This window comes from Malus sylvestris, chromosome 16 (genome assembly GCF_916048215.2).
Source record: "Malus sylvestris chromosome 16, drMalSylv7.2, whole genome shotgun sequence".
Classification (NCBI taxonomy): domain Eukaryota; kingdom Viridiplantae; phylum Streptophyta; class Magnoliopsida; order Rosales; family Rosaceae; genus Malus; species Malus sylvestris.
In genome coordinates, this window is record NC_062275.1 from 15,462,712 (window position 1) to 15,489,784 (window position 27,073).

General features: G+C 38.2%; 2 protein-coding genes across 3 annotated transcripts; both read right to left on the reverse strand.

The window, feature by feature from the left end:
• Positions 1 to 426: 426 nt before the first annotated feature.
• On the reverse strand, positions 427 to 3,306 carry LOC126607300 (RAN GTPase-activating protein 2-like). Of its 2 annotated transcripts, none has more exons than XM_050274845.1 (2): positions 3,014 to 3,306; positions 427 to 2,460 (listed from the first exon to the last, which is right to left on the reverse strand). In XM_050274845.1, the coding sequence occupies exon 2, from the start codon at positions 2,434 to 2,436 to the stop codon at positions 805 to 807; it is 1,632 nt and encodes a 543-aa protein (XP_050130802.1). In that variant the 5' UTR covers positions 2,437 to 2,460; positions 3,014 to 3,306; the 3' UTR covers positions 427 to 804. The 2 variants fall into 2 exon arrangements, with proteins under 2 accessions (XP_050130802.1, XP_050130801.1); XM_050274844.1 differs by having other exon boundaries at positions 427 to 2,447; positions 3,014 to 3,305.
• Positions 3,307 to 6,984: 3,678 nt separating this feature from the next.
• Positions 6,985 to 7,684, reverse strand: LOC126608689 (40S ribosomal protein S16). The gene has a single exon (XM_050276661.1). It carries the CDS (start codon positions 7,582 to 7,584, stop codon positions 7,147 to 7,149), a length of 438 nt encoding a protein of 145 aa, XP_050132618.1. The 5' UTR covers positions 7,585 to 7,684; the 3' UTR covers positions 6,985 to 7,146.
• Positions 7,685 to 27,073: the final 19,389 nt, after the last annotated feature.

A 27,073-nucleotide genomic window follows, 5' to 3' on the forward strand; every position in this document is an offset into this window, starting at 1 on the left:
TCTCTAGTAGAAATGATGGTACAAAAAGTAACATTTTTTTATAGGTCATAGGAACCTTCTTTGAAAATCAAACGCTTCTTCAAGAACCGAGTTCAAGTGTTTATACAAGCACCTTCATAAAAATTTCAACGTGTTTGTAATAAAAGCACTTTGAGTTAAGATAAAAAGGGCTTCCTATAACAGTAGTGCTAAACGAGCGAACAATCCTACTAGCAATAAATGGCATGCTTTTAGAGCAACAACCCGCAGACACAATGTGGGAAAGAACAACTGTAAGAGTAAAGCATCAAGGCTGTGTTCCACTTCCATGAGTAAAGCCTCTTAGAGAAAAGAACAAAGCCTTTTCACTCATGGAAAAAAGCCAAATCACGTCATTTAACAGTAGTAATATCACATATTTCGTTCTAACGTCCCCCTAGGTAGACATCCGATAAAATTGGAACGTTATATTCTGTTCTAACACCAGCAGCAATGCTTTGCTGCATCTCATAAAATAATATCCAGAATAACCCTCATACATAGCAACATCAGAAATCAACTAGAGCCACATCTATCACAAAAAACAGGAACTAACAATGATTAACTGAATACATGCAGATAAAAGAAGCAATTTAAACCCAATTCTACGAACACCCGTCATCACACAGCTCTAAGAAACAGCTGGTGCCAACTGATGCATAATAAGATTCAATAGTCTTCCTAAAAGCTGCAAATACCCTCATCAGTAATTGATGTTAAAGAGGGTATTAACTCTGCGGAACCTAATCAGGAAAGAGAAAAACACCTAGACATACGACAGGACCTCTATTCCTCTTGGCCAACTTCAAGGTTTTTCAGTTTTGATTCCAATTCATCCTCATTGCCTTCGCCCTCTCCAGATTCTTTGTCGTCATCTTCATCTTCATCATCGTCATCTTCTCCTTCAGGGTCATTCTCGTCCAAAGATCCAAGCAAGTTGGGAGATTTCTTGAAAGCATCCTTCAGCTCGTCAATGCCCTCATCAGAAATGAAATTTGCATTGATGTTGAGCAACTTAAAACCGGGCTTCTGAACCACAGCCTGCGCCAAAGCACGAGCCCCTGCTCTTCTGATTTGGTTGGTGTTGAAATCAACTTCCTGCAACTCCGCATGGCCCTCCAACACCTTGCTGATCTGAATAGTGCCTTCATCCTTAAGGCTGTTCTCACCTAAATTCAGCTTGGCCAGATGTGGTTTGGCTGCTATACAAGCTGCTATAGCAGGAGCAGCTTTAGCTGTTATGTCGTTTCCAGCAATGTCAAGGACTTCAAGTGCAGGAGCTGATTCCTTGAGAACATTGGCAATTGCAACTGCACCCTCATCTTCTAGGTTCAAGTAACTTAGGTAAATCTCTGTCAAATTGTCATGCTTGGAAAGAGCTTTACTCAATGCAACTCCACCTTCTACACCAAACATGTTGTCCCGCAAGTCCAGCTTTTCCAAATGGGTACAAGTCCCAAGTGCTTCAGATAAGGCAACTCCTCCCTCAGAGCCAACCCTCGTGGAGGAGCAACGGAAATTGTTCAATAGGGGAGAACGCTTGACAACCTCAGCAATAGCAATTGCCCCTTCATCTCCTGTCATATTATTATGAAAATGGAGGACTCTAAGCTTCTCTGTGGAAGGAATCAACTCACAAACTGCTCGAGCAGCTTCTTCTGAAATGCCATCATTCATCAAATAGAGTTCCTCCAAGTAACTTTGTGATTTCAGGAGTGCCCCAAAAGCCCGAACACCTTTCTCACCCAAGGCATTGTTGGAGAGATTCAAATACTTCAAAACACTACCTTCTAAGGCAGCGGCAAATATATTCATGACTTCAAGAGCTTCTGCCTCCGGTCTTCCTGCTATAAAATCTGAAAGGTCAACTTCTTTCAACTGGTTCTTAAGAGAAACCAATATGGGCTCAGCAACACGGGCTGCTCCGAGACCAAAGCTTCTATTGCTGAAGCATATTTTGGTGTAAGTGTTCCCTGGCTCCTTCAGTGACTTCAAAAGCTCCTCAGCTTCCTCAGCCTCTATAAAAGCCCGTTGGGCCTTCGATATATCAAACAAGGTCTCAGTGGGAGTGGTACCAGATGTCACCTTTCCATCCTCCTTGCTTCTAGGTCCTTTTTTGAGAACTTCAAGCAGGAGCTTACTGCATTCCCGGGCATAAAGCTGCACTGCAGAACTTCCATCCCCATCAGGTTCATTTTCATAGTTTTGATCTGCAGTAGCAAAAGCGACATCCTCAATTCGTTTTGCATTTTCCTCAGCCTCTTCCTTACTCAGACAGCCATACTTCTCAGTGAAAAGGGATTTAGAGCTAAGATTGTTTATCATCCGCTCCACAAGCACTTTCCTTGTATTTTGACTAGGAGGCCATAGTTTAATTGAAAATGGACGGCGTTCTGAATTCAGAGTTGTGGCATCCATTGCAACAAAACCTACAATTGCAGGCTGCGGTTATGTAAATGACACTCATAAACACTAAAATGAAAAGATAAGCAACCTACTTATGACATACATATAAAGTTCCAAGATATTAAATGATAACCATCAAGAATTTCGACTGCAGACCATGTCATTCCTTCTCTCTTTTCTCATCTCCAACGCACACTCGTATATATTAAGACCAAAAAAAAAAAAAAAAAAAGAAAATCATATCTATAATTTTGGCTATAGCTGATGGATCCAACAATCTCATTGAACCAACCCCATTCTCCAAAACTAAACATAAAACCCACAAAGATTCAAACTTCCGCAGTAATTATAATCTGCAACTAAAATAAAATTAATCAACTAGAAATCGAATATAAACCCAAATGAATCTGAACCCTCCAAGCAAAACAAAAAACAACCCAGAACAGATAATCAGTCAAAGAAAACGAAATGGGGTTTAGTGGCTTCAAAAATTTCAAATTAAAGCCAGATTATCAAGCACAAAACGTTGCCCTAAAACCGGAAAAGTAGGTAAAACCGAAGCAAAAGTTGAAGAGAAAGAGATGGGTACCTTGCTTTTTCTCTCCCGCTTTCTGGGTACTTTGGGATTTTCTGATATTCAAACGGAGCTCTGAAATGGAAGAAAGCAAGAGAGGGAAAAGAGAGTGGAGGGAAAAACTGAAATTTAAGGGCCAAATATTTAGGGGAACATTGTGTCAATTATCATGTGCGTTTCCGGCCGCCACTTTTGATGTTTGGAAAGCAAGATAGCAAAGTGACATATGCGGATAGGGTTTGGTTCCCAAACTGAATCAGACTAGTATTATTTGGCAATTTCCTTTTTCTTTTGTAAGACGCAAAAATGAGAGTTTGTTGCAACGTTCTTCCCCCTTTCTTCATGCTTTTAAAGAAAAAATGTAAATACGTTTGGAAATACATGTATAAAATATTTACTATAAATATTTTAAAATTCGAAATACTATTGAATTGGCGGTCAATGAGTACAAGTCATTTGAATTTTAAAAAAGCGAGCGCTTATCTTTTCAACAGTAATGTCTTTTATACCAGTGCAGGAGAAAGTTAGACAGTTAGATTTTTATTTCAACGGTAACATTGAAAGAGTTTTTTCTATATATACGTAACAACTGCCAAAGAACGGTCAGCGAGGTATTTACAATGACAAACTAAATTTCACGAGGAAACACATGAAAAATTAGAAAAATCAATCACAAGAAACAAAATTGAATTTTTTTAAAAGAAAACGCATAACGGCAGCAGCTCCAAACCCAACCCAACCCATTCTTACCCGTTCCACCTATATTAGTGGCCTCCCATGGCCATGCTCACCCACCCTTCCCTCTCTATCTCTAGGTTGCAACCATATTGAGTTAGCGTGACAAGCCTGTAGAGTGTGAGTTAAAATAAGATATTGTGTGCTTTGGGGCAAGCACACAATATTGACGTAAGATGTTGATTTTTGTGTGGTACAAGAAAAGCTCGCTATATACGAGTTTTGGGAGTCGTAGGTAATAAAAGTAGTAGCTTTTCCAACTACATCTCATAAAAAGCTTTGTTTATAAAGCAATAAATGAATCTATACAAATACGTATTACACGACTCCAAGTGGGTTAGTTTTCTCCAGGAAGGGGCTTAGAAACAAGGACCACGCATTGATAACGATGAGTTGAAAACAGTTAAAATGTTAAACTCGTGGGACTATCCGTTAGGTGCATTTGTTGCCAACTTTTCTAAGTTCTTGAGAAACAAGCTAAAAGGAACAAGGGGAGCAATTGAAAGAGATTTATAGATTACAACATAAGCCACTCAACTGCCTTAAGACACAAAGTACCCTTCTTTTAGTTTCACTGAGCTTTGGAAGCACCAAAAGGAGTAGGGTTCTCCTATTTGAACGGTTACAGCTAAGGCCTGCAATGATGCAAAGAAGCATTCAAGAGGTGGTTGATAACAAGGTTTCGAAAGAGGTTACGATCTTTGGTAGGTTTTGGTAGATGGACTAGTCCCTGGAAATGCTGCTTTTACTCACTATATTTGGATGAAAAAATTTAAGATTACTAAAGAATTTTAAAATGACAGAAATTGAAATGACAAGATTTTATTTTCAAGAATTTGTAAATTTTCTTATTTGGTTAATCTAAAAGAACAATGAAATTGAATACTGAATTTGTTATTTTTAAACTCTAAATCATAGAAATTGGGAAATGACATCTATTTACATGGAATTTGAACTTGAAATTGGAGGTCCTAAATTCCAAGTCTTTTTTCCATACGGAAATTCTAAATTTCTATGTTTATGAATCCAAACAAGGGAATTGGTGCATGTTAATTTATAAATTTTGACTTTTACCAAAATTCCAAGTTTATTTTCCTCATCCAAACATAGTGTAAATTCATGATATCTGGGCTTTGTAACTTGTGTCCCAACTCCTGCACATCACAATTGCAAAGAACCGTGTCCTAGATAATTATACGTGTCAGGAGGTAATCAATTAGGTGTGCAAGAAACGAAAGCGAAGGGGGCTTAAGGGTTTACGGGATTTCAGTGATCTAAGGAACAAGGGTATGATCGAGAAGGGATATCGTCCAAATGAGTACACGTACACAGCAATGCAACGATGCGAGGACGCGTTTACAAGCGACCGAAAGTTGTCGTTGAATCGGTTAAATGAAGCTTCTCTTATATGGTCTCCAAAACATGCCTGACAAGTTGATAACTAGTTTAATTTTTGGGCATTGTTTGCAGTGGGTGAAATGCATTTCATGTTTTGGCAAGGCCGTCATCGGCATTGTTACATGAGCGATGACATGAATGCGCCGTTCCCTCTTCATCCTTCATGCACAGAAAACAGTTGCTAACAGGTTGATTGAGTTCTGTTATTCAAGTAAAGGGGAAACGATTGCGATGCTCTCTCTACCCGACATCCCAGTAGACGAGTTATTCACAGAGGCACAGCACAGTGGCCAGTTGGTTATATTCTTTGGGTGGAGGTGTTTGGGCGGGTTGGGGTTGAACAAGGTTTGGGGAGATGGTGGGGGAGAGGTATGGGAGGTTGCGCAGGACAAGAGGGATGAGCTGGGCAACTCTGGGTTCCAACTTTCTGATGGGTCAGAAACACCAGTTGAGATTTGATCAAACGGCTAAAACACAAATAAATAATGAGATAGGCAGATTTGCTAGACAATTATATAAGAGAAGAATGGTGCTTGTAAAAGTAGTGTGGTCATAAGATTTCTGTGCCGAAGATTAAATATTGCTAACAATTACAACAGGGGTGAACTTTGATATTTGATCAAGATTTCCCAGAAATTTCTAAAGAACTTCGTTAGGCACATGAAAATGAAATCATCAGACAATGGCACTTCGTTATTGAAGGCAATTAAACGATATAGGCACTACCAGATGCAAAAATTAGCATTTGGAAAACTGAGCAGGAAACCTAGGCCAATTAAAGCGAAGGTTGGAAGGATAGTAGAAGCTGGTTATACCATCTGCGGCAATAAAACCCAAGACCAGGGTTTGAACATTACAATAAGCAAATGCGTTCCCAATTTCTTCTAGGGCAAAGATCAAATGAAAATCATACCCAATGGACCCTAACCTTAAATACTCCAACTAGGGGTGCAACTTGGGTTGCGCCAATCCGAACCCGTCCGTGTCCAACCCGACTTTAAACCCGAACAAGCAATTTTCTTTTAGTTATAGCTTGCCCGAACCCAACCCAATTTCAACCCGTTCATTGATTGGGTTGATCATTTGCCGTCCATCCCCAACCGAACCTAACCCGACTAACCAAACCCAATCTAACCAAATTGTAACCTAATCAATTAATGCTCATACTACACCCTAAGTGTGCCAAGTCCAAAAACCAATGCCCTTTCTAATAACTTTTTAATAAATTACCCTTTATAATTTACTTAAGCTTTTAGGGAATAAGAGGCTTTGATTAGTCAGCCCATTTTCGTAGTCTCTAAATCCTTAAACTTTATAGTAGATTGATTTATGAAATTAGAGTTATCTAGCTTTGATGCTACTTGGTTTATTTTTTTTAGGAATTCTTGGAAACAAAGTTGTTAAAAGATTAAACTTAAAAAAGTTGGGCAACCCAAACTCAACCCAAGTAAACCCTAACCCAAATAAACCCGAATGAAACCCAATCCGAAACCGAGCCCGAATTGTAAAAGTTGGGTTAGGATTGGGTTGACCTTCCAACCCACCCAAGTTGCACCCCTAACTACAACCACCCTAAACATGTTTGGTTCATGTTTTCCCGATTCGAGAAATACGGCATCCTGTTCCAAGTTTGGTTCCATAAAATTACAACTTCAATTGTAACTTCATAACAACGAATAAGCTAATTAGGTTCACTAAACCTAAGCAATAAAAGGATGCCTAAAGTTAAAAGCTTGCCTAAGTTTATTTCTAAATATCAAAGCAAAACCTGCCTCAATCAACCACAGTAAGAGCAACATTCTCTAAGCAAAGAATCGAAAACCCAAAAAACCAAGCCCAGAAACATTCAATCATTCTTCAAAATATGACCAAATTATAACTAAGCATAAACATCCAGAACACTTTCAAAATCCATAGCAAATATTAAAACTAGGAATTAAAACAAAACACCGATTGAGATCAATTTCGATACGAAAGCGATAGTAATAACATAAATTGAAAAAGGGGCAATACTCTCAACGGTAGGACTTCTGGAACCTGGCTCTGGCACCGCGACCACCGAACTTCTTGGGCTCGCAGCGCCGGGGATCAGCGACGAGGAGAGTCCTGTCGTACCTGACCAGGATGTCCTTGATCTCCTTCTTGCTCTGCTCGTCAACGTACTTCTGGTAAAATGCCACAAGGGCCTTGGCGATGCTCTGACGGATGGCGTAGATCTGGGAGGTGTGGCCCCCGCCTTTGACTCGGATCCTCATGTCGACGCCGGCGAAGCGCTGTCGTCCGAGCAGCAGGATCGGCTCGTAGGCCTTGAATCGGAGGATCTCAGGCTCGACGAGCTCGATTGGGCAGCCGTTGATCTTGATCAGGCCGCGTCCACGCTTGCAGTAGGTCACTGCCACCGCCGTCTTCTTCCGACCGAAGCATTGCACGGACTCGATAGCTGGGGCCGCCATGGTGTTGCTCTCTAGGGTTTGGGGTCTTCTCCTGGGGGCTCTGTGCGTCTCTGCTCGCTATGAGCTTGGAGGCGCGAGACGGAAGTGTGAGAAATCTTAAATGAGAGAGAGATATAGGGTTTTTGGTTGATTGGACGGCTGAGATTGTTTTGTGAAGCAACAGTAAGATGGGTACCGAGGAAAATGTATTTTTTCTGGACTGAGCCATTACATTGTTTCCGTCCGGCCCATCGTTAGAGGCCCATACTTTATGTTGGGTTGTAAAATTATGAATAAATCACACTAATGCATGCAATTTTTAATTTGGATTTTGTGAAAATGGAATATTAATGTATCCATTAAAATTGACCAGATGAGATTTGGGGTGAGTTCAAAAAACCGAAAACTGAAAAAAACCGAAAACCGAACAAAAAAAAACCAAACTGAATCGAACCTAATCTGGCCAGTTCGGTTTCGGTTTTTAAGGTTCGGAAATTGAACCGAACCGATATATATTTAATTATTTTTTTCAATATTATAAATAGTTTATTCATACAATCATAACAAAACATAACTTGTTGCCAAGTTGGTTTCAGTGAAGCTTCTCAAGCTGCAGCGCATGGGTTTGAACCCTTACGCCTCCAGGATTTAAGAGAATTTTTAATTTTTTTGAGAAATCAACAAAACCCTTTAACCCTAGCCACTAGTAGTAGCAGCCACACCTTTTATTTGTTTCATTCCCCTCTTCTCTCTCTCGTTCCCTGCCTCCATTGTAACCCTAACCTAGTAACCCTCTCGTGCAGCCTGAGCCTCCTCTCTCTTTCTCGCTCGGTCTTCAACTTCAATCGCTATGTCTCTCTCAATCTCTCAAGCGACCCACGATGGCGCGACCCATATCACTCTTAATCTCCACACCTCGCCCTCATCGTCAGCTTTTTCTTACCGTTTCGAGTCCTGACAGCAAAAGGTTAGCCTCCTTATCCTCTCTTTCTTTCTCTCGATCTTCAACTTCAATCACTCTCTGTCTCTTTCAAACTCTCTGTCTCTCTCGGTCTTGAATCCCAGGCGACCCACGACGACACGACAGTCTCTCATACCTCGCCGTCAGCTTCCTCTTGCCGTTTCGAGGAAGTTGGCTTCTTCTTTTGGTACATGGCGAGGAAGTTAGATTCTAATATCACCTCAGCTCACTTAGATTAGATGATTAGACTCTTATACGTTTGCCTTTTTCCGTGATTTATAGTGTATAACTATAGTTTTTTTTCTCTTTTAAACCCCATTAGATTTCCAACTGCTAATAACCTGTTAAAGTTTGGGACTTGATGTGTGCTTTCATAGAACTGGTTCTCATAACCTGTTAAAGTTTGGGACTTGACGTTTGCTGCATTTTGAGCTTATTTTTCTGCTCTGGTGATGAAATTTTGTGTTGAGATCAGCTTGCTTCCCAGTTTGCCAATTTCTTATTCATTGGTTTTTTAGATTTTGATGCATATATTTCGCTTAAGTAATTGTAAGCCTTCTGATTTTGTGATGAACATTGATTGTAAGCCTTCTGATTTGTTTGTCAATATGGAATTAGGGAGTTCTGGAGCATTACACTCTGTATTGCTAATAGTAATTGAAAAATATTTTTATATGAATATGGAAAGCATGGACATGGAATTTGGAAGACTTGATTGCAATTGAACTCTGAATGTTTATAGTTTCCATTCTTATGCTTGAGGAGGGACACTCATATATGATTTTTCTATATATTTATATCTTGTTTTTGCAGTACTTGACCCCTACTCCATTGCCATTATGTAAAATTTTGATAGGACTGATGTTTCTTGGAACTCTTGTGAATTTATTTCTTACCTCTTGCCATGACTTTGTTGAAGTTTGGGACTCACATCTTTAACCTTGCTGTAATGTTATGACCTTTGCAGAGACGTGGGCTGAAATTTTGATGGTCGTTTCATGTTGGAGAAGTAATCTTCAACAATATTATTCATATTATTTTGGGTGCTTATGTTTCTTAGGACTTTTTTTAGCTATTGGGAAAAAAAAAAAAAAAAAACCGAACCGGACCGAAACCGAACAAAAAAAAACCGAACCGAGCACAAACCGATTAAAAACTGAACCGAATTGACTCGAACAGTAATTTCGGTTCGATTTTTGGTTTTGGCAAAAAATCGAACCGAACGGAACCGAACCCACCCCTAGATGAGATGTAGATGTCACTTTCTTTTTGGATTACACAACTAAACGAAATGTGGATGGAGCATTCTCAATGCAAACTGAGGATTAAGACGAAAATGTAATGAGAATATTAAGAATTTAGACACATTCGATTAGATTTAAGGGGCATTTAGATCCAGCTTCAAAAAATTAGCTACTTTCGGATTGAGTCTAATTGGATGTCCTTACCAGTTTAGGTCTAATTGATCTCGTCTTATTTCCGTTTTGCCCTTTATAGTAAAAACAAAAATATATTTAAATTTCCTAATTTATGCATTATTTACTCAATTTTGAATTTCAAAAATTGAGTTTTCAAATTCCTCAGTCCACTATTTAAGGAAAAAAGTTAAAAGTAAGTTCAAGTGTATGACTATAAACCACGACTTAAGTTGAAATGAATGATATTAAAAAAAAGAGAAAATTAGTATCAGATCCCTAGTTTCTAATGTTCATTGACTAAGACATTATCAATTTTTAGATTTTAATCAAAGTCCCTATCATTAATATATTAATGAATTACATGTAAGTTACATAATTTTTATAATAAAAATTAGTAATTGATTTGGAGTTTTAATACTCACACCCTTATTAATTTTTAATTCAAACATTTCCAAAATAAAAAAAAAAATAGAATCTGTACCCATTAATTTTTTATATAAAAAAAATTCAATTTTTTAATCTCATATGTACCCGTTCTTAAATATACCAATTTGTTATATGAAAAATGCACCCTTTCTTTAATATAAAATGTACCCATTTTTGATATAAAATTAATTCAATCTTTTCTCTAATCCATTTTTTAAACTTATATGGGTACATTCTATTTCGTTGATTTGAGAATGTATCCATGTCAAGTTTAATAGAATAAATTTAATAATGTTATTAAGCCTAATATCTTTTTTTTTTTGTGTTTTTGAAAAATGCACCCATGCTTTGGTACAATAATTTTTTGGTTAGTTTTGATGAACGTACCCATGTATATATGTATAAATAGATATATATATATACACACAATATATTGAAGAGTATAATTTATCTTTAATATTTTTAATTCTATAAATTATGAGTTTTATTTAAAATCTCATTAATATAAATAACTACAAATTTCATTTTTAATTTAAAAATATAATAACCTACATAGAAATTAATTATTACATTAATGTTAGGGACTTTAATAAAAAAACTAAAAATCACAAAGGTTTCAGTCAAAGAACATTGATAGTTAGGGACTGCATCCAAAATGTCCCCTTAAACAAATATGATATAGGTAGAATATGAACAAAAACTTAAGATATAGATAAACTATGAACAAAGACCTATGATATAGGTAGATAAATACTTTTACTTTGAATTAGAACATCAAGAAATAATGTGTGTATGCACTCCATGGTATAAGGTATGATATAGGTAGATAAGCATACTTAATTTGAGATAGATTATCAATAATGTGTGATTGGTAGGTAATCCAACTTATCTATGATACATGTAGTATAAAACACACAGAGGTAGACTAGAAAAAAATGTGATATATAAACACCAACAAGATCCATGATGAATAAAAAGATGATACTGAGGGAGTAAAACACAAAGAAGAAAGTAAGAGTTTTAGAATAGAAAAAAGAAAAAAGAAAAAAAAGTAAAGCTGACAAGATTGGCTAAATTCTACAAATCAAACCAACAACCATCATACGAAATCATCAGATGTAATTTATGGATAACTCCATATCTGGTAGCTATTTTCCAACAACAATTTTATGTGTGGTCTTTGTATTCGGAAAACAAACAAAACAGAGGGGAGCTGAGAGGAAAAGTAAAAATAACCATTCAAAAGATCATTTAGGTAGGGCCTCTACAATCTGTCTCTCGTACACCTCTGTACAAGTGGTTTAAGGCATAGGTCATAGCGAGTGACATATGGCATATCAGGATGTTGATGAATTGGTGGTTCACTTGGAAAAATCCTTGGATCTGTCGATTATGGAACATGGGGTTAAACTGGTTGGTGTGGCCCTAGTTAACAGAAATTTGAACAAGTGGGGTGTCAGAAACATTCTTCGGTCCTCTTGGAAAGAGCTTGGGGAGGTTGATGTCAAAGGGGTCCAGGATAATACTTTTATCATAACAGTCCAAGATGAAAGTACAACAGCAAAGATCCTCAACTAGGTACCTTGGCCAGTGATGAAACAAAACTTCTCTGTAAACAGATGGCATCCAGAACTTCTCCGTAATCACACATCTTTGCCTTACAACAAAGACATGGGTGCAATCCAACGGTCATGATACAAGAGATTTAGGAGGAGGATGCTCAGAGGAGGGAAAACAGAGATCACTATTCAAAGGAGGCCGAGGCCAGCCAAACGAAGCGAGGAGCATAGCAAAGGGACCTGGAAATGACCCAATCTCCTCAGAAAAAGGTCAAGAACATCGAAAGCAGGGATGAGAGAAAAGAAAGAGCCGCAAAGAGGCTGCGAAAAATGAGTATCAGGGAGATATGCTTGATGATGGAGATAGCTATATATGCAAAGGAGGAACTCCAGGAAGTCTCAGTTGAATATCATGACATGTGGGATTATATGGATGAGGTTTCTAAGCCAGAGAGGAAATCACTTTTGGCAAAAAGAGCAAGATTTCCCAAGGTGGTGGCGGCTGGCCTTCAATAGCTAGACGTTCACCATGATACACCTCTTTTGGAACTGTCGTGGTCTTGGATCGGACACTGTAGTTCGAGCCCTACATGAGCTTATTAGAAAGTATAGGCCCTCTATGATCTTTCTCTCGGAAACTAAGATGAAAGATCATAGAATTGATGGTGTGAGGAGACGAATTGGGTTCTCAAGAGGATTCAATGTACCTCCAATCGGGAAGGCAGGTGGCCTTAACTTATGGTGGGATGATTTGCTGGAAGTTGATGTCACTTTTTCCTCAAAGCATATCATTAATGCACATGTGCGTGATGTGGGGGAGCTTCGTTGGGTAAGGGTAACCGGGGTTTATGGTGACATGCCCCAACCCAGATATCCAAATGACACCTGGATGACACGTGCTAGCCGCCACTTGAGAGTGACGAAAGCCATGAATATATGAATTTGTGGAAACATGAAGGAACAAGTAATCCAAAAATTATGCAGCAAACAATAATCACAAGGAATACACAAACAGTGAGAAGCAATAATAATGATCCAAATTAAGCATAAAAGAAATAGAATATTCAATGGTCATAAATCCGAAATAAATGATGTACGAATATGTCTAGAGCATACCACAAACAGAAATACTAGTGAAAGGGAAAATATCAAGGTACAATTATTCATGAAAGAAATCCATATGTAAATGGAATGGCGCTAGTCACTATGCCCTGGGGGGGGGGTGCAAAAACATAAAAGGTGAGTGGACCATAATTTATATTAATACTAATAATACGAAAATTGATTTATTTCTGAATATACTAACCCCCTGTTTTGAAAACACATAAAATAATACATATGGCATGAAGCCTCTAGCATGCCATGAAAAACGTTCGTAAAACCAGTACGTATAAAACATTGCTTAGAAATGGTAGTATAGCCGTTTGAAGGCAAATCCGTAAATCTTATCAATATTGTACTCACCAAGGGTATCATAGTCACCCGAAGGCATAACATGTCCATCACTCGAAGGTGAAGCTGTACAACATTGAGTTACGCTAGTGAAGAAACATGGTAGGCCCTATCACCCAAAGGTGAAGCTGTATGACTTTGGGTTACGTCAAAGGAAAAACATATACATATAACATCACACACCGACACTGGTTTCGCAATTGAAGCTGAGCATATGGCATAAATATCCTCAATTATGTCCTATGGCCATAGATGTCTACATACTCGTGTTGTATGGATGTGTTGTATGACAACCCACTACATAAGCATTCAAAAATATATCTCAAAAATTCGTATTAATTCACCGGAGCTCAAAAGCTCATAGCCTCATCTCATAAATCCATGATAAATCATATTCGTAAATCCACATAATTGCATATACGAAAATACAATAATTCATAACGTTTCGTAAAACATAATTTGATAAATCATAAATAATGCACAAAAGCAATTTTAATAAATCATAATTTCTTCATAAAGCATAAATCTAAAAATTCGTAAATCATCTCATAAAGCATAATCAATTCAAGAAATATGAAATGCATGCAAGCCTAATATTTTATAAAAACATGCAATTTAAGAAGGGGTCCACTCACAAGTATTCCGCTATCAGAGAACTGCTCGAACTAGGGAGGATTGGATAACTTTCAACCGAAACACCTAAACACAAATGGAGACCATTTAATAAAACTCTACTAGAATGATGTAATTTAGGAAAATAGACAGCGGATTCGGATTCGGTACGTCGAAAAACTTAAGGAGAGACATTAGGTTCCCCCACTCGCCCCATGGGGTGATGGTCTAGGAAGCCACTTGCCACCGCACGCCCTAAGATGGGTCGTCGAAAAGTTTGTCAGAAAAGTCGTCGGCCCAGCAGTGGTCGCCGTCGAGGACGGCGGTGGAGCACAATACCTCTGACGGAGGCGCGTGTGCTCCACACACAAGCTATGACAAGCACTTATGTGTGGTTTACGAGCTGACCGTGGAAACCGAGACTAGGTTGGGGTTGGGTCGGACCCAGGTCGGATTTGGGCTTGGGTTGCTAGATTGGGCCGGGTGTTGGACTAGGCCTGGGTTACTAGGTTGGATTGGGTTGGGCCGGTTATTGGGTTGGGTTTTCAGGTTGTGGGTCGGGTCGACCTGGTTCTAAGCCGTGGGTCGGTCGAATTCCCCGAAGAAGAAAGCCAGAGCATGTATGAGGAGGTCGGAAAACTTCAAAAGGCTATGGCGACTTTATTTCTAAGTCAAATCCAAAAATTTAAAAGTCAAAATGAAGACATGAAGATAAGGAACAAGAGTATACCAAGATGAGGTTGAGTCGAAGTCGGGATTGACCGGAAAAAACCTGCAAAGGTCGGGTTCCTCGCCGAAAAATTGAGGAGTGTTTTCCCCGAGTGGTTTCTGTGTCAAAACACCATCAAATTGTCTAAAAAAACTACCTAATCTTAGTTCTAAACATGATCTATGAAGATTTAGAGTAGTTATTGAGCTTACCTTGTCGGAAATGGCGAGAACTCGCAAGATCAGCTTTTTGCACAGTGAAGGTACTGTGCAACAGAGAGAGAAAAAACAAGGGGTTTCTCCCTGTTCTAGGCTCATAGGACTTGCAGGGGAGGGAGTGATGGTGGTTATGTTGTTGGAGGAAACTTGCCGGGGGTGGCCTCGGTGGTTGAGAGATGAAAGGGGAAAAGAGTGGTGAAGGCGAGAGACAATGAGAGAAAGAGAGAGATGTCACGGGAAGGGAAATAAAAACACCCTAGAAATGGGGAGAGAGTGTGCCACGTGTCAGCCAAAGAAAGGCATCTTTGATAGTGAAATTACCAAAATGCCCTTGGCGTTCAAAAATTCGTAAAAGCTTTGTTTTAGCTTCGAATTCAATTCCGTTCACGCCTACGTGTTTGTATCGACGAAAGCTATGAAAATAAAAGAAAAGAAAATTTCTAACATGTCGACGGATGAAAGTCAACCTTTCCGTCATTAGGGGTATTTTTGTAATTATAACCAATTAAAATGTAAATTTTAAAATAGGTTGTTACATATGGTACCTCGTATCGGGATGAGGGAAAGGCAGCTTGAGGGGAGTGTTATGATGCTGCGTCTACTGATACTGCATATGACTGATGCTGGCTCTAGCCTCTGCTCTATTCCATTGTTTTCTAGGCAAGCTTGGCTCGATTAACCTCCTCGATCCAACTTGAGAGGGAGTGTTGTGATGCTACATCTACTAATGTTGTATATGACTGATGCTGCATATGGAGTCTACTACTAAGATGACCCCTAGGGTAAATCTCTAGGGTAAGAGGCTCATTGTAATTTTTAGGGTAAGGGTATGTAAATCACCTTTCCCTTGATTTAAGGGAGGAGATTGATTGGGGTAATGTCTTTGTGTAAGGTTTAGATTAGGTAGGCAACACGCCTTCTTCTTTCTTGTCGGCTGCTTGTTGCAGCCGTCTTTCCCATCTTTTTACCCTCTCTTTTCTCATATATACCCTGACTCACTTTTGTACAAATATACATGAAATATGTTGATGCACAAAACCGGAGGTCTTGGAACAACGTAAATCCGACCGTGAATCTGCATGAATGTAAATAACACAGGATGTATCGTGGTTCACCCCAAGGTTTGGGCTACGTCCACACTGATATTGTATTTATCTGAGATGTGAGGGAGAGAATGTGAGAGCCTCTGTAATGAGAGTGAGGCTTTGAGAGGGGGTGAGAGGGCCTAGGAATTGGCCTCCCCTATTTGTGAGGGTGATGAGTCCTTCTATGGAATAAGGGCTCCTCACTTATTACATATTTGCCCTTCCATTTATTACATAATTACATTTGAGTCCCTCGAGTATTTGTACGAGATCTAAATACGGAGGCCCTAAGTATGGTATAAACAAAATATACATTGAAACTTTAAACCGGAAAATCTACAGAGCGTTTTACATGAACTCATTAAAAAACAAGTAAAGAGAGATTCCATGTTTGACAATTGGTTGCCATGCAGTAACATCAAACAAATTAGCCGCATGGTCATCATCTAGCAACATAAACTCTAGAGCTCTCTAAATAATTATGTAGAAACCAATATCTTCTCGAGTAAGAAACAAGTTTAGAGAGAGAATGAGAAATGTAGAGAGAGATAATTGTGATGAAAATACTTTTCATTACGTGATAATGTTATTACATTGAAGAGTATATATAACTCTTGGTTATGTACAACTATACCCTTAGCTAACTATGACTAATTACATGGTGTACCACTACTCATCTTAACTAACATTTTACTGTTATAACAAACTAACAACTTATACACCCTCTCAAGCTAATATTGGACTCTGCAAGAGTTCCAATGGGAAACTTGGATTTTAAGTAACAAAACCTGTTTTTGGACAGAGACTTAGTGTAAATATCAGCCAATTGATCTTCACTACAAACAAACTGAACTTTGATAAGATTTACAAGAACCAACTCTCTAATATAGTGATAATCTATTTCGACATGTTTGGTTCTGACCTGGAAAACAGGATTTGAAGCAAGAGAGATAGTTGTGATATTGTCACACCATAAAGTGGGAATAGAACTGATAAAGAAGCCAATATCATGAATTTTTTTTGCATATGTAGGTAAACTCAGTAGCTGTGTGCCAAGGACCGATACTCATCTTATGTGGAGGATCGAGCTACAATAGCTTGTTTCTTTGCACTCCATCTGATTAGGTTTGAACCAAGAAAAACACTATAACCACTAGTGGATTTGCGATCAAATGTGCAGCCTGCCCAATCTGCATCTAAGTATGCAGTGAGATGAAGAAAACTCTTCTTAAACTAAATGCCTTGATAAATTGTTCCTTTCAAATATCAAAGAACTCTTTTAGCTGCCTGCATATGTTGTTCTCTTGGAGCATGCCTGAATTGGAAATTTGATTCATTGCAAAGGATAGATCAGGTCTTGTCCAAGTCAAATATCGAAGACCACCAACAATGGACCTGTAATAAGTAGGATTAGACAGAAGAGGACCACTGTGATTAAGTTTGGTAGAACTAAGATGAGTGCAGCAAGGTTTAGAACCTTCCATATTTTTCTTTTTGGGAAGATCAAGTAAATATTTTCTTTGGTGAAGAAAGATGCCCTCAGGTGTTCTTTGAACTTCTAGTCCCAAAAAATAGTGCAAATGCCCCAAATCTTTGACTAGAAAGATAACACCCGATTTTTGAATGAAAGATTGACATAGGGCAATGTTGGGACCTGTAACAAGAATATCATCTACATACACCAACACTATTACCAAGGTAGGGCCTTTGAAAACAAATAAGGATGCATCTGAAGAAGATTGGACAAAACCAAAGGTGTGGAAAACCTGAAATAATTTGACAAACTAAGCCCTTGGTGCCTGTTTTAGGCCATAAAGAGACTTTCTCAATTTATAAACATGCTAAGGCATTGAGACATCAATAAAGTCTGCAGGTTGCTCCATATATACATCTTCTTTTAATTCACCATGAAGAAAGGCATTGCTTATATCCAATTGATTTAAGAACCAATTGAATTGAACTACAAGAGACAAGAGAACTCGTATGGTAACTGGTTTAGCTACAAGACTAAATGTGTCTTGATAGTCAATACCAGCTTGTTGATGAAAACCCTTTGCTACAAGGCAAGCTTTATATATGTCTATAGTGCCATAAGGTTTCTTTTTAATTCGAAAAACCCATTTGCATCCAACAACATTATGAAAATCCGAGGCAGGAACTAAAGACCATGTACCATTAGATTGCAATGCATTGAATTATTCTTGCATTGCAGATCTTCAATGAGCATATTTGAATGCCTGCAAGTATGTAGTAGGAACATATTCAAGATCAATGGGAAGTTGATGTTTGGTTACTGAATATGCCTTAGGCCTGTATATTCTAGCTTTGGATCTTGTGACCATAGGATGAGTATTGACAGCACTGATAATTGGAGCAGAAACAAATGAACTAGTTGTTGAATCACTATGAACATGATGGTTAGAAGAGGTAAATGGAGAAGAAACATTGTGAGATCCAATGTGAGAACTGGATTGCATATTAAGTACAGGACCATCTGGAGTAGGAAAGGTAAGCAAAGAAAATTGCAAATCAATCGATGGTGAGTGTAACGATCCGTCCCTAAAAATTATGGTTTTAATAATTTTAAAATGTGAAATTACGAAAAATGCCATTTGAGGCAAAAACGTTGACTTTTGTTGACCGCCTTGTCGTGTCACGTAAGAATCATTTTCTTGGTGTATTTGGATGGTACTCGTTGCTAAGAATGCGTGGGCATAAACAGAACGTGATTTAGAGTTATAACGAAGGAGATATTAATGTTTAAAATCAAGGGCATTTTAGTAAATTGATTATTTTTTAGAAAGCTCCAGATTTTTGGAGTAAAATCTAGAAAGCCATGTGTTTGGCCCAGATTGACTGAAAGAAGAAACGGATGGTTGGGAAAAGAGATAAATGAGAGAAATGAAGGGCGGGACACCCAATCAGAAAGAAGAGAAGTAGAGAGTGACCAATAGGGAGAGTAGGAAAGGAGGGGAAATGAGCGAGAGGTGAAGCACGGGATCACTAACCCGTTATCATTTTCCCAACCCGACCATGTTCCGCAGTCTTCTCCGGTGGTTTATGTCAGTTTTTCCGTCAAATTGCCGCCATCCACCACCTGGAAAACCTTCCATGACCTTCCATCTTCCATTTCCAGTCAAATTTCACTAGGTTTAGCCTTGAATTAGTGAAGAACGGAACCTGTGGGTTCCGAGGGTGCCATGGCGGAAATCCAACGGTTTTGAAGCTAACTCAGCCAATTACCACCACCAATAGGCTACCCTCTACCCCAGGAACAAAGCCTATGCATTAGTTGAGGCGTCGGAACGAGGTTGGAGGTCGAATCAAAACACATCCAAATCTAGGGTTCCGACGGGTTCTAGTGAAATTGGGGCTTTTCCCCGTAGTCACATGTATGAAAGTTGTTCCTCTCATTAAGATCTTCATTCCTGTAAAATTTGGGAAGTTTTGGAGTTGTTGGATTTTCCAGCAAGTCGGGGCGGTCGACCGCCATGCGCGGCGGCGCGTGGGGGAAAAACCTGAGGTTCCTACCTAAGTTCCTCGATGTGTCGAATCCGAATCCGCCATCCGTATCCCCAAATTCTAACATGTTTGTAGAATTTAACTAAAATGTCCTTAATTGTGTTTAGGCGCGTTGGTGGGAAGCGATGTCATCCTCGCTAGTTTGGGTGGTTCGCGGGAAATAAAATCAGTGAGTGGACCCTTTCTTAACTATATATTTTTATAAAATACTAACCTAGCATGCATGGCATATTTCATGATTTGAGTGATTTATATTTTATGCTTTGCTTTTTGGATTTCTATATTATGATTTATTTAATTTACGTTTTATGAAACGTTATAAACTATTAGTTTTACATTGAGGAAAGGTTTACGACTATTGCTTTTATGCCCTTTGAAATATTACGGATTTATGAAATATTATGGAATGTGGTTTATGAGAATGATTTGAGTTGGAAAGCTTTCATGGTTTAATACGATTTATGAGATGACGTTTGAGCTTTTGAACTTCGAGCTTTGATACAAGTTTTGAGATATATTTTCAATACTTACCTAGTGGGTTATCATACGGCACATCCACACACCACGGGTATTGTTTATGACCATAGGACATAGATGATGGAGGAGTGAGTTATGATATATATATATATATATATATATATATATATATATATATATATATATTATACCCCCAGCTCCACTGCCGAAAACGGTGTTGAACAGCTTCACTAGCCACGGCTAGTGTCGGTGTGGATGTTATGCTATTTATTCAGCTTCACCTACGTGTAATGGACAGGTTATACAGCTTCACCTTCGGGTGATGGACATGTACTGGCCTTTGGGAGACTATGATACCCCTAGTTGAGTACTTCACTGATGACATTTACGAATTTGCCTTCGGGCGACATTTTCAACATTTTTTAGCATGATTTTACACATATCAATTTTACAAACATTTTTCATTGCATGCTAGGGTTTTCATAAAACCTACTATGTAGTATTATATATATGTTTTCAAAACAGGGGGTTAGTATGTTCTAAAATAAATTGGTTTTTGTACTATTAGTATTATTATAAATTATGGTCCACTCACATTTTCTGTTTTTGCACCCCCTTCAGGAATTAGATTCAAGGCACACGATCCCGGTGTCAGGACATTCCCACTAAGGCATCTTTGAGCCTCTTCTGTGTGAGTTCCATTCCTTGGTTCGTACTTTTCTATAGTAGTTTTTTCACATTATTCTTACTTAGTTGTATGCTCTGAACATGATTTTGCTTTAGTTTAATCTGTTCTAATTATATATTTTAGTTATACGCGTGTTTTAAATGGCTTCCTCGCCCTCGGGTGTCGGCAAACACGTGCTTCCTTATATTTATGGATATCGGGGTTGGGGTGTGTTAGTGAGCTACCAGAAGTATTGGGAACTAATGATAACTTGGTGTACTTGTGAAATGGATAGGTGCCCTCATCAAAGAGAACATGTCGAGATATATAAATCTTGCTAGTAGTAGGATTAAGACATCAATAGCCCTGATGTTGTAAACTGTAACCAAGAAATACACAAGGTTCACTTTTTGGATCCAATTTGAAGTGAACATAAGGTTTGAGCCAGGGAAAGCAGCTACAACCAAAAACCTTAAGTCTTAAATAGTCAAGAGGCCTGTGAAAAAGTAATTCCCATGGAGAGTTGGACAACCCAAAAATTGGCAACCTGTTAATCAAATAAAGTTATCGAGAATGCTTCCACCCAATAGAGATGAGGAACCTTGGAGGCAACAAGGAGAGTTGTTGTAGTTTCAACAATATGTCAGTGTCTTCTCTCAGCACAACCATTTTGTTCAGGTGTATGGGGACAACTTAACTGGTAAAGAATGCCATGAGTTCTGAGAAATGAGTTAAAAACATTGGAAGTGAACTCACCCCCTGAATCTGTACACAAAGTCTTTATTTTATTTCGAAGAGAGTTTTCTACATAAGACTTGAATACAACAAATGTATGAACAGCTTCAGACTTAGCTTTTAAGGGAAAGAACCAACTATACTTGCTATAATCATCAACAAGTAACATGTAATACTGAAATCCACTAGGTGAAACACTTGATACAGAACCCCACAAGTCACAATGCAGCAACTCTAAACAGTGAGTTGATGAAGAACTAGAAACACAAAATGGAAGTTTGTGATTCTTAGCTAGAGCACAATCAGTACAAAAGAAATCAACAACATACTTTCCTTGCAATGTTACTTTATTACTAGAAAAGATCCTTCTAAAAATTGATGAAGAGGGATGTCCTAATCGTTTGTGCCAAACTTTGACAGGAGCTTTGACACTCATGAAAGCTGAAGGAAATGTGGAAGTTGAGTTGGATGCTTGACTAGGATAGAATCCATTCTTAACCGGACCCCACAAAAGTATCTTCTCTGAAATACGATCATTTACAGTGGATCCATCAGAGTCAAGAGTTAATGCATAATTATTGTCTTTTAAGAATTGATTATGGGTCATTCAAGGAACATGTAAGACATTGCTAAGTTTAAAAGAACCATGAGGAGTATTTAAAGATGAGTGATCAACATGATAGATGGACAAACCTTTACCATCACCAATATAAACTTTGTCTTCACCGGTATAGGTTGAAAGAGCTGAGATATTAGCAATGTCATTGGTAATATGAGATGTGGCGCCATAGTCAATCAGCCAAGATGGATTCGATTTTGAAGAGTAATGAGCACAGAAAGCAGCCAATTTTGCTGGTGGTACTCTTCCAAAAATCTCAGGGTTCATCCTATTGAAGCAATCAATGGCTTCATGACTGGTGGAACCATAAATTTGACAAGGAACTTTAGAAACTGTATGAGAAGATGAATGCTGAAAAGTGCCATAAGTTCGAAGGCAGGGTTGAAAGAATGATTAGGCCAAAGCGGTGACGAACATGATTCAGTGCTATCAATGATGCCAATGAGATTGTAGCGGCGAAGAATCGGCATAAACAAGGCACGCCATGGAAGATAATTCGATCATTTCAGTTTGATCAGGACCAAACTACCGATATTCTAAATAGTCAGAGAGGTATATGCATTCAAGGTTGAAGAAATTCTAGAAATTCCAAAGGAATTAGGGTTTGGCAATGTTGGTTCAATCGGAGAAGACGAATTCGAGGGCGATGCCATGGCTGATAGAGATCAAAGTAAAACACAAATTGCAAAGAAAATGTACAAATCAGTAAAGAAATCAATGAACATTCATCGATTTAAACAACGGAAGATGATCAATCACCGTGAGGCAAAGCGATGTGATACCATGTAAAAACCAATATCTTCTCGAGTAAGAAACAAGTTTAAAGAGAGAATGAGAAATGTAGAGAGAGAGAATTGTGATGAAAATACTTTACATTACATGATAATGGTATTACATTGAAGAGTATATATAACCCTTGGTTATGTACAACTATACCCTTAGCTAACTATGACTAATTACATGGTCTACCACTACTCATCTCAACTAACATTTTACTGTTATAACAAACTAATAGTTTTTGATGCTGAGGCATTTGCCTCAATAAATTATACTCCAATCACACTCTCTAGTTCAGGAGTCATAATAATTATGGACTAATAGGAATAGAGTTTTTATTTAAAATATTATTAAAAGATTAGTAATTAATGCTTGGAGCTTCTTCCTTTTTTCTTTTTTTTTAATATCAGAAAGTCAACTTTCATTAAGATAAAAACTAGTACAAGGCCCAAAAATGATCGGGTAAACTGAAGGAAAATTTTTTGTCCTAGCTAAGAACATGTGAGAATATTTGAATACATATGCAAACTATTAACACATTAAAGAAGGCATGCATTCAAAAACAATTCTAAAACCCATGACTTTCAAAGCCTAGTGAATGGTGAACCAATATATACTCTTTAACAACATTAAAGAGAAGAAAGGATTTAGAGTTTCATTACCCTTGAAGCTCATCCTTGTTTACACAAGGGATTCACCCAAGTGGAGGGCCTTCAAGTCACCTCCTTGCTCTTTGGATCTTCCTTGTGATTTTCTCCCTCTTGATGCTCCTTTGCTCCTTTGAGGATTTGAGGAAAGGATCTCCAAAACACCAAAAGTTTGATGTCTCTAAGTCTCCACACCAAGGATGAAGTGTGAAGATGAAATGGATGACTTAGAGAAGAAAAGATTGCTAGCTAAATCCCCTCTAAGTGGCCGGCCTCTTTAGAGAAAAAGAGAGAATAGGTTTCACCTCTTTTCATCAAGAAAAACCCTTAATGAAAATAAAGCTATAAAGTTGAATTTATACTTCATCACATGTGAGTGGCAAACTTGTAATTAATCCAAGTTTGACACTTCTCACCCTAATGGCCGGCCATATCAAATTGATTAGGCTAATTGCCCATTTTGTTTTAGTTGTCATACAACTTAAACATAATGGGCCTTGTGGACCAAAACGCTTTTGGGCCCCGAAACCCAAAACCAACATATAAGCCTAATACGAACATTTCGTATAATTAATTAACTAATTAATTAACCTTGACCATTCTTCAATTAAACCATTTAATTGCTTATCCATTTCATTTAATTTCTTCACCTACATCCTTACTCGGTGTACTATCCATTAGGTTCCATTTAACGAGGTAGTGGGCGATTGTTACTCTTAACGATCGATTGTGAATTGAAACCACATTTCAATTCTCCCTTAAAATTAGTGTTTGCTAATCTTTAGGGCTTCCACAAACCATGAGTGACACCTAGCAGCATATCATGGTTACCCAAGCTAAGTAGAAGTGGTTGGAGAACCTATCCAGTTACAACTACAATGCAATACGGTCATTCTCTAATACAATACTCTTAATCACATTGTTTTAGGTGATAGTTTGTTTCATGTCTACTATCCAATGTGATACTTATCTATATGATTCAATTGAATATGATTTGGAACAAACTTCCTAAGTCATATTCATATGCTTTGGCCAAAGACTCTCGAATCATATCTTAGAGTATTCTCCTTCCACCATGGAAGGTTAAAGATTCCTTGTTGTGCATTCATATGCCTACATGACTAGGTAGCTTGACCACAACAATGCCGTGGACACTCCAATGGAATGCCTTTGACATGATCAAAGATCAAAGACCTAACCATTAGACATCTATGATGCCTCAGGTCAAAGGACTACTTTGCATATTGCAACTTTCGAGTTCTTACATGACATGTATGCTCGAACTCTCTTTTGATCGTTGTTCAGTGTACTCGATCACTCTTTCGAGCACCTATGTGTTTGCCTTAGTGTCCAACACTAAATGACATGAGACTAGTCATACTCACGCTTGAGTCGACATAACACATACTAACCTTAGCGGATTGTCAATGCCCAATTGGCAATCCTATGGCTAGGAACGTTTTAGGAATGAACATAAGAGAAAGGTCTCGATAATCTAACTTACTTAAATCACTTATCTGTTAGATCAAATACATTCTTTGGATTCCCTTATTGCTTAAACACATGATACAATAAATAGTGATTAACAATAAGCTTTGCCCTTCATTAAACATATAAAAGTTTAATACAATAAGTATTCCAAAAGCTATTACATCAAATGAGTGGCTTTGTGGGCATACTTCCAACATAAACAACTACAGGCAAAGTAAAAGGCCCGAGCAAAATAAAAGCAGCAACCCAAGATACAACGGTAGGCCCACATAAGCTTAGTCACGAAGGCAGTAGAAAACAGAAAGTAAAAAGCCTTAATCTCCAGTAGGAAAGACCACATCACTATTGCCGTCACGTCTTTTGATGAAGCCAAACTCTGAACCGAGAAAGAAGACACCAGATCCAAATCTCCTTCAGGAACCCCTGCAAATATATACAAGCAAAGTATCATACGGGTAGAAGGGTGAGGTTAAGGGGGTATGTAGAATACCCAACACTTGTCCTCGATGGGGATCCGACATAGGTATGTCGGTTGGGGGATGGGAAGTGAATGAGGGTACGTAGTAGATTTTGCATCATTTTCCTGATCAGAGCCTGCCTAACCGAGTACATGGTGGGATGGGGATGTAGTATCACAACTAAGGAGGAGGGATGACAGAAAGTTAAAAGACAGAAAACAGTAAAATTAGGCAACAAATGCCGAATATGGGGCAAAAAGCCCAGATCGAGACAAACTTAGGGGATAGTTGAGACCTAGCTGATGGAAAACTAAGATAAACTCAGAGAGAACCATGATTAAAACGAAATAAAGAGATTGGAAAGAGGGGAGGAAGAGATGGATGCAGGGAGGGGGATGAAGCAGAGGAAGTGAAAGGGGAAGAAAAGAAGAAAAAGGCAAATGAAGGAATGAAAGAAAGAGAGAATGAGGAGGGAAGAAGGAGACTATAAAGAGGAGGAGGTAGCAGGTTGCCGCCTACCTCGAGCAAGAGCAAGGGGAGGCGGCTGAAAGCTGAAGCCGAAGAAGAGGCTATGGATCTGGGTTTCTAAAGAGAGAAAATAGGAGAGAAAGAGAGAGAGAGAGAGAGAAAGAGAGAGAGAAAATGCGTTTAAGTGAGATTCAGGAACTTGGAGCTTCTTTCTTACTCACTAGATTTAGGAGATCTAAGGAGAATTCATATCTTAGGCCATCTACAACCGAAGAGGCTATCTTTAGCCCCGTAAAAAATTATAGCCTGCAAGATATTATTTTTAAATGAACAGTGTTAGACCCCTCAATAATTTATTATTTTTAATGATGTTCTTTAACATTATTGGTTAATTGAATTAAAATACCATATTAAAATAAGTTTATCCGGATATATTTTGAATGTCACTTGTCGCTAAATGAATAAGGTTATCCGGACATATTTTGAGTGTCATTTGAAAAAATATTGAAAATTTTAAATTTAGATTATAGGAAGAGGTAAGAGAGGGATGTGTATGAAAAAAGTGTTTGAGGTGAACAAAATGTGAAGCATTGGATTAAAATGAGGTAAGATAATATGGAAAGGTAAAAAGGATGTGAGAAATGATGTAGAAATGTCTTAGGTATTTATATGAAAAAAAAATTAAATTTTTAATTTTTTTTTTCAAATTTCGCCCTTAAAAAAATATAAAAAAAGAACCAACAAACGAGCTACCAGGCAGGCTCAATGACACGCCACAACCCAAATATCCTAATGATACCTGGATGGCACATGCTGGCCGACACTCAAGGGTGACGAAAGCCATAAATATATAAATACGCAAGAATATAAGAGAACTTAAACGTGAGTGCAACAGAAGGACCAACAATCACAAATCCAAAACAAAAGATGCACAATTATGCCTAGAGTGCACTACAACATGGAAATACGAGTGCAAATAAGAAATCAAATTACAATTATCATAAAAGAATCATACACGAATGGAAGGTCACAAAGTCACTAGTAGGGAAATGCCTCGACGCTCGGGCTGTACTCCTTGTCACTATGTCCTGAGGGGGCGCAAGGTGAGTGGACCATAATTTATATTAATACTAATAATATTCAAAACCCGAATTCTTTATGAACATAATAACCCCTGTTTTGAAAACATATAATATACTACGTATATGT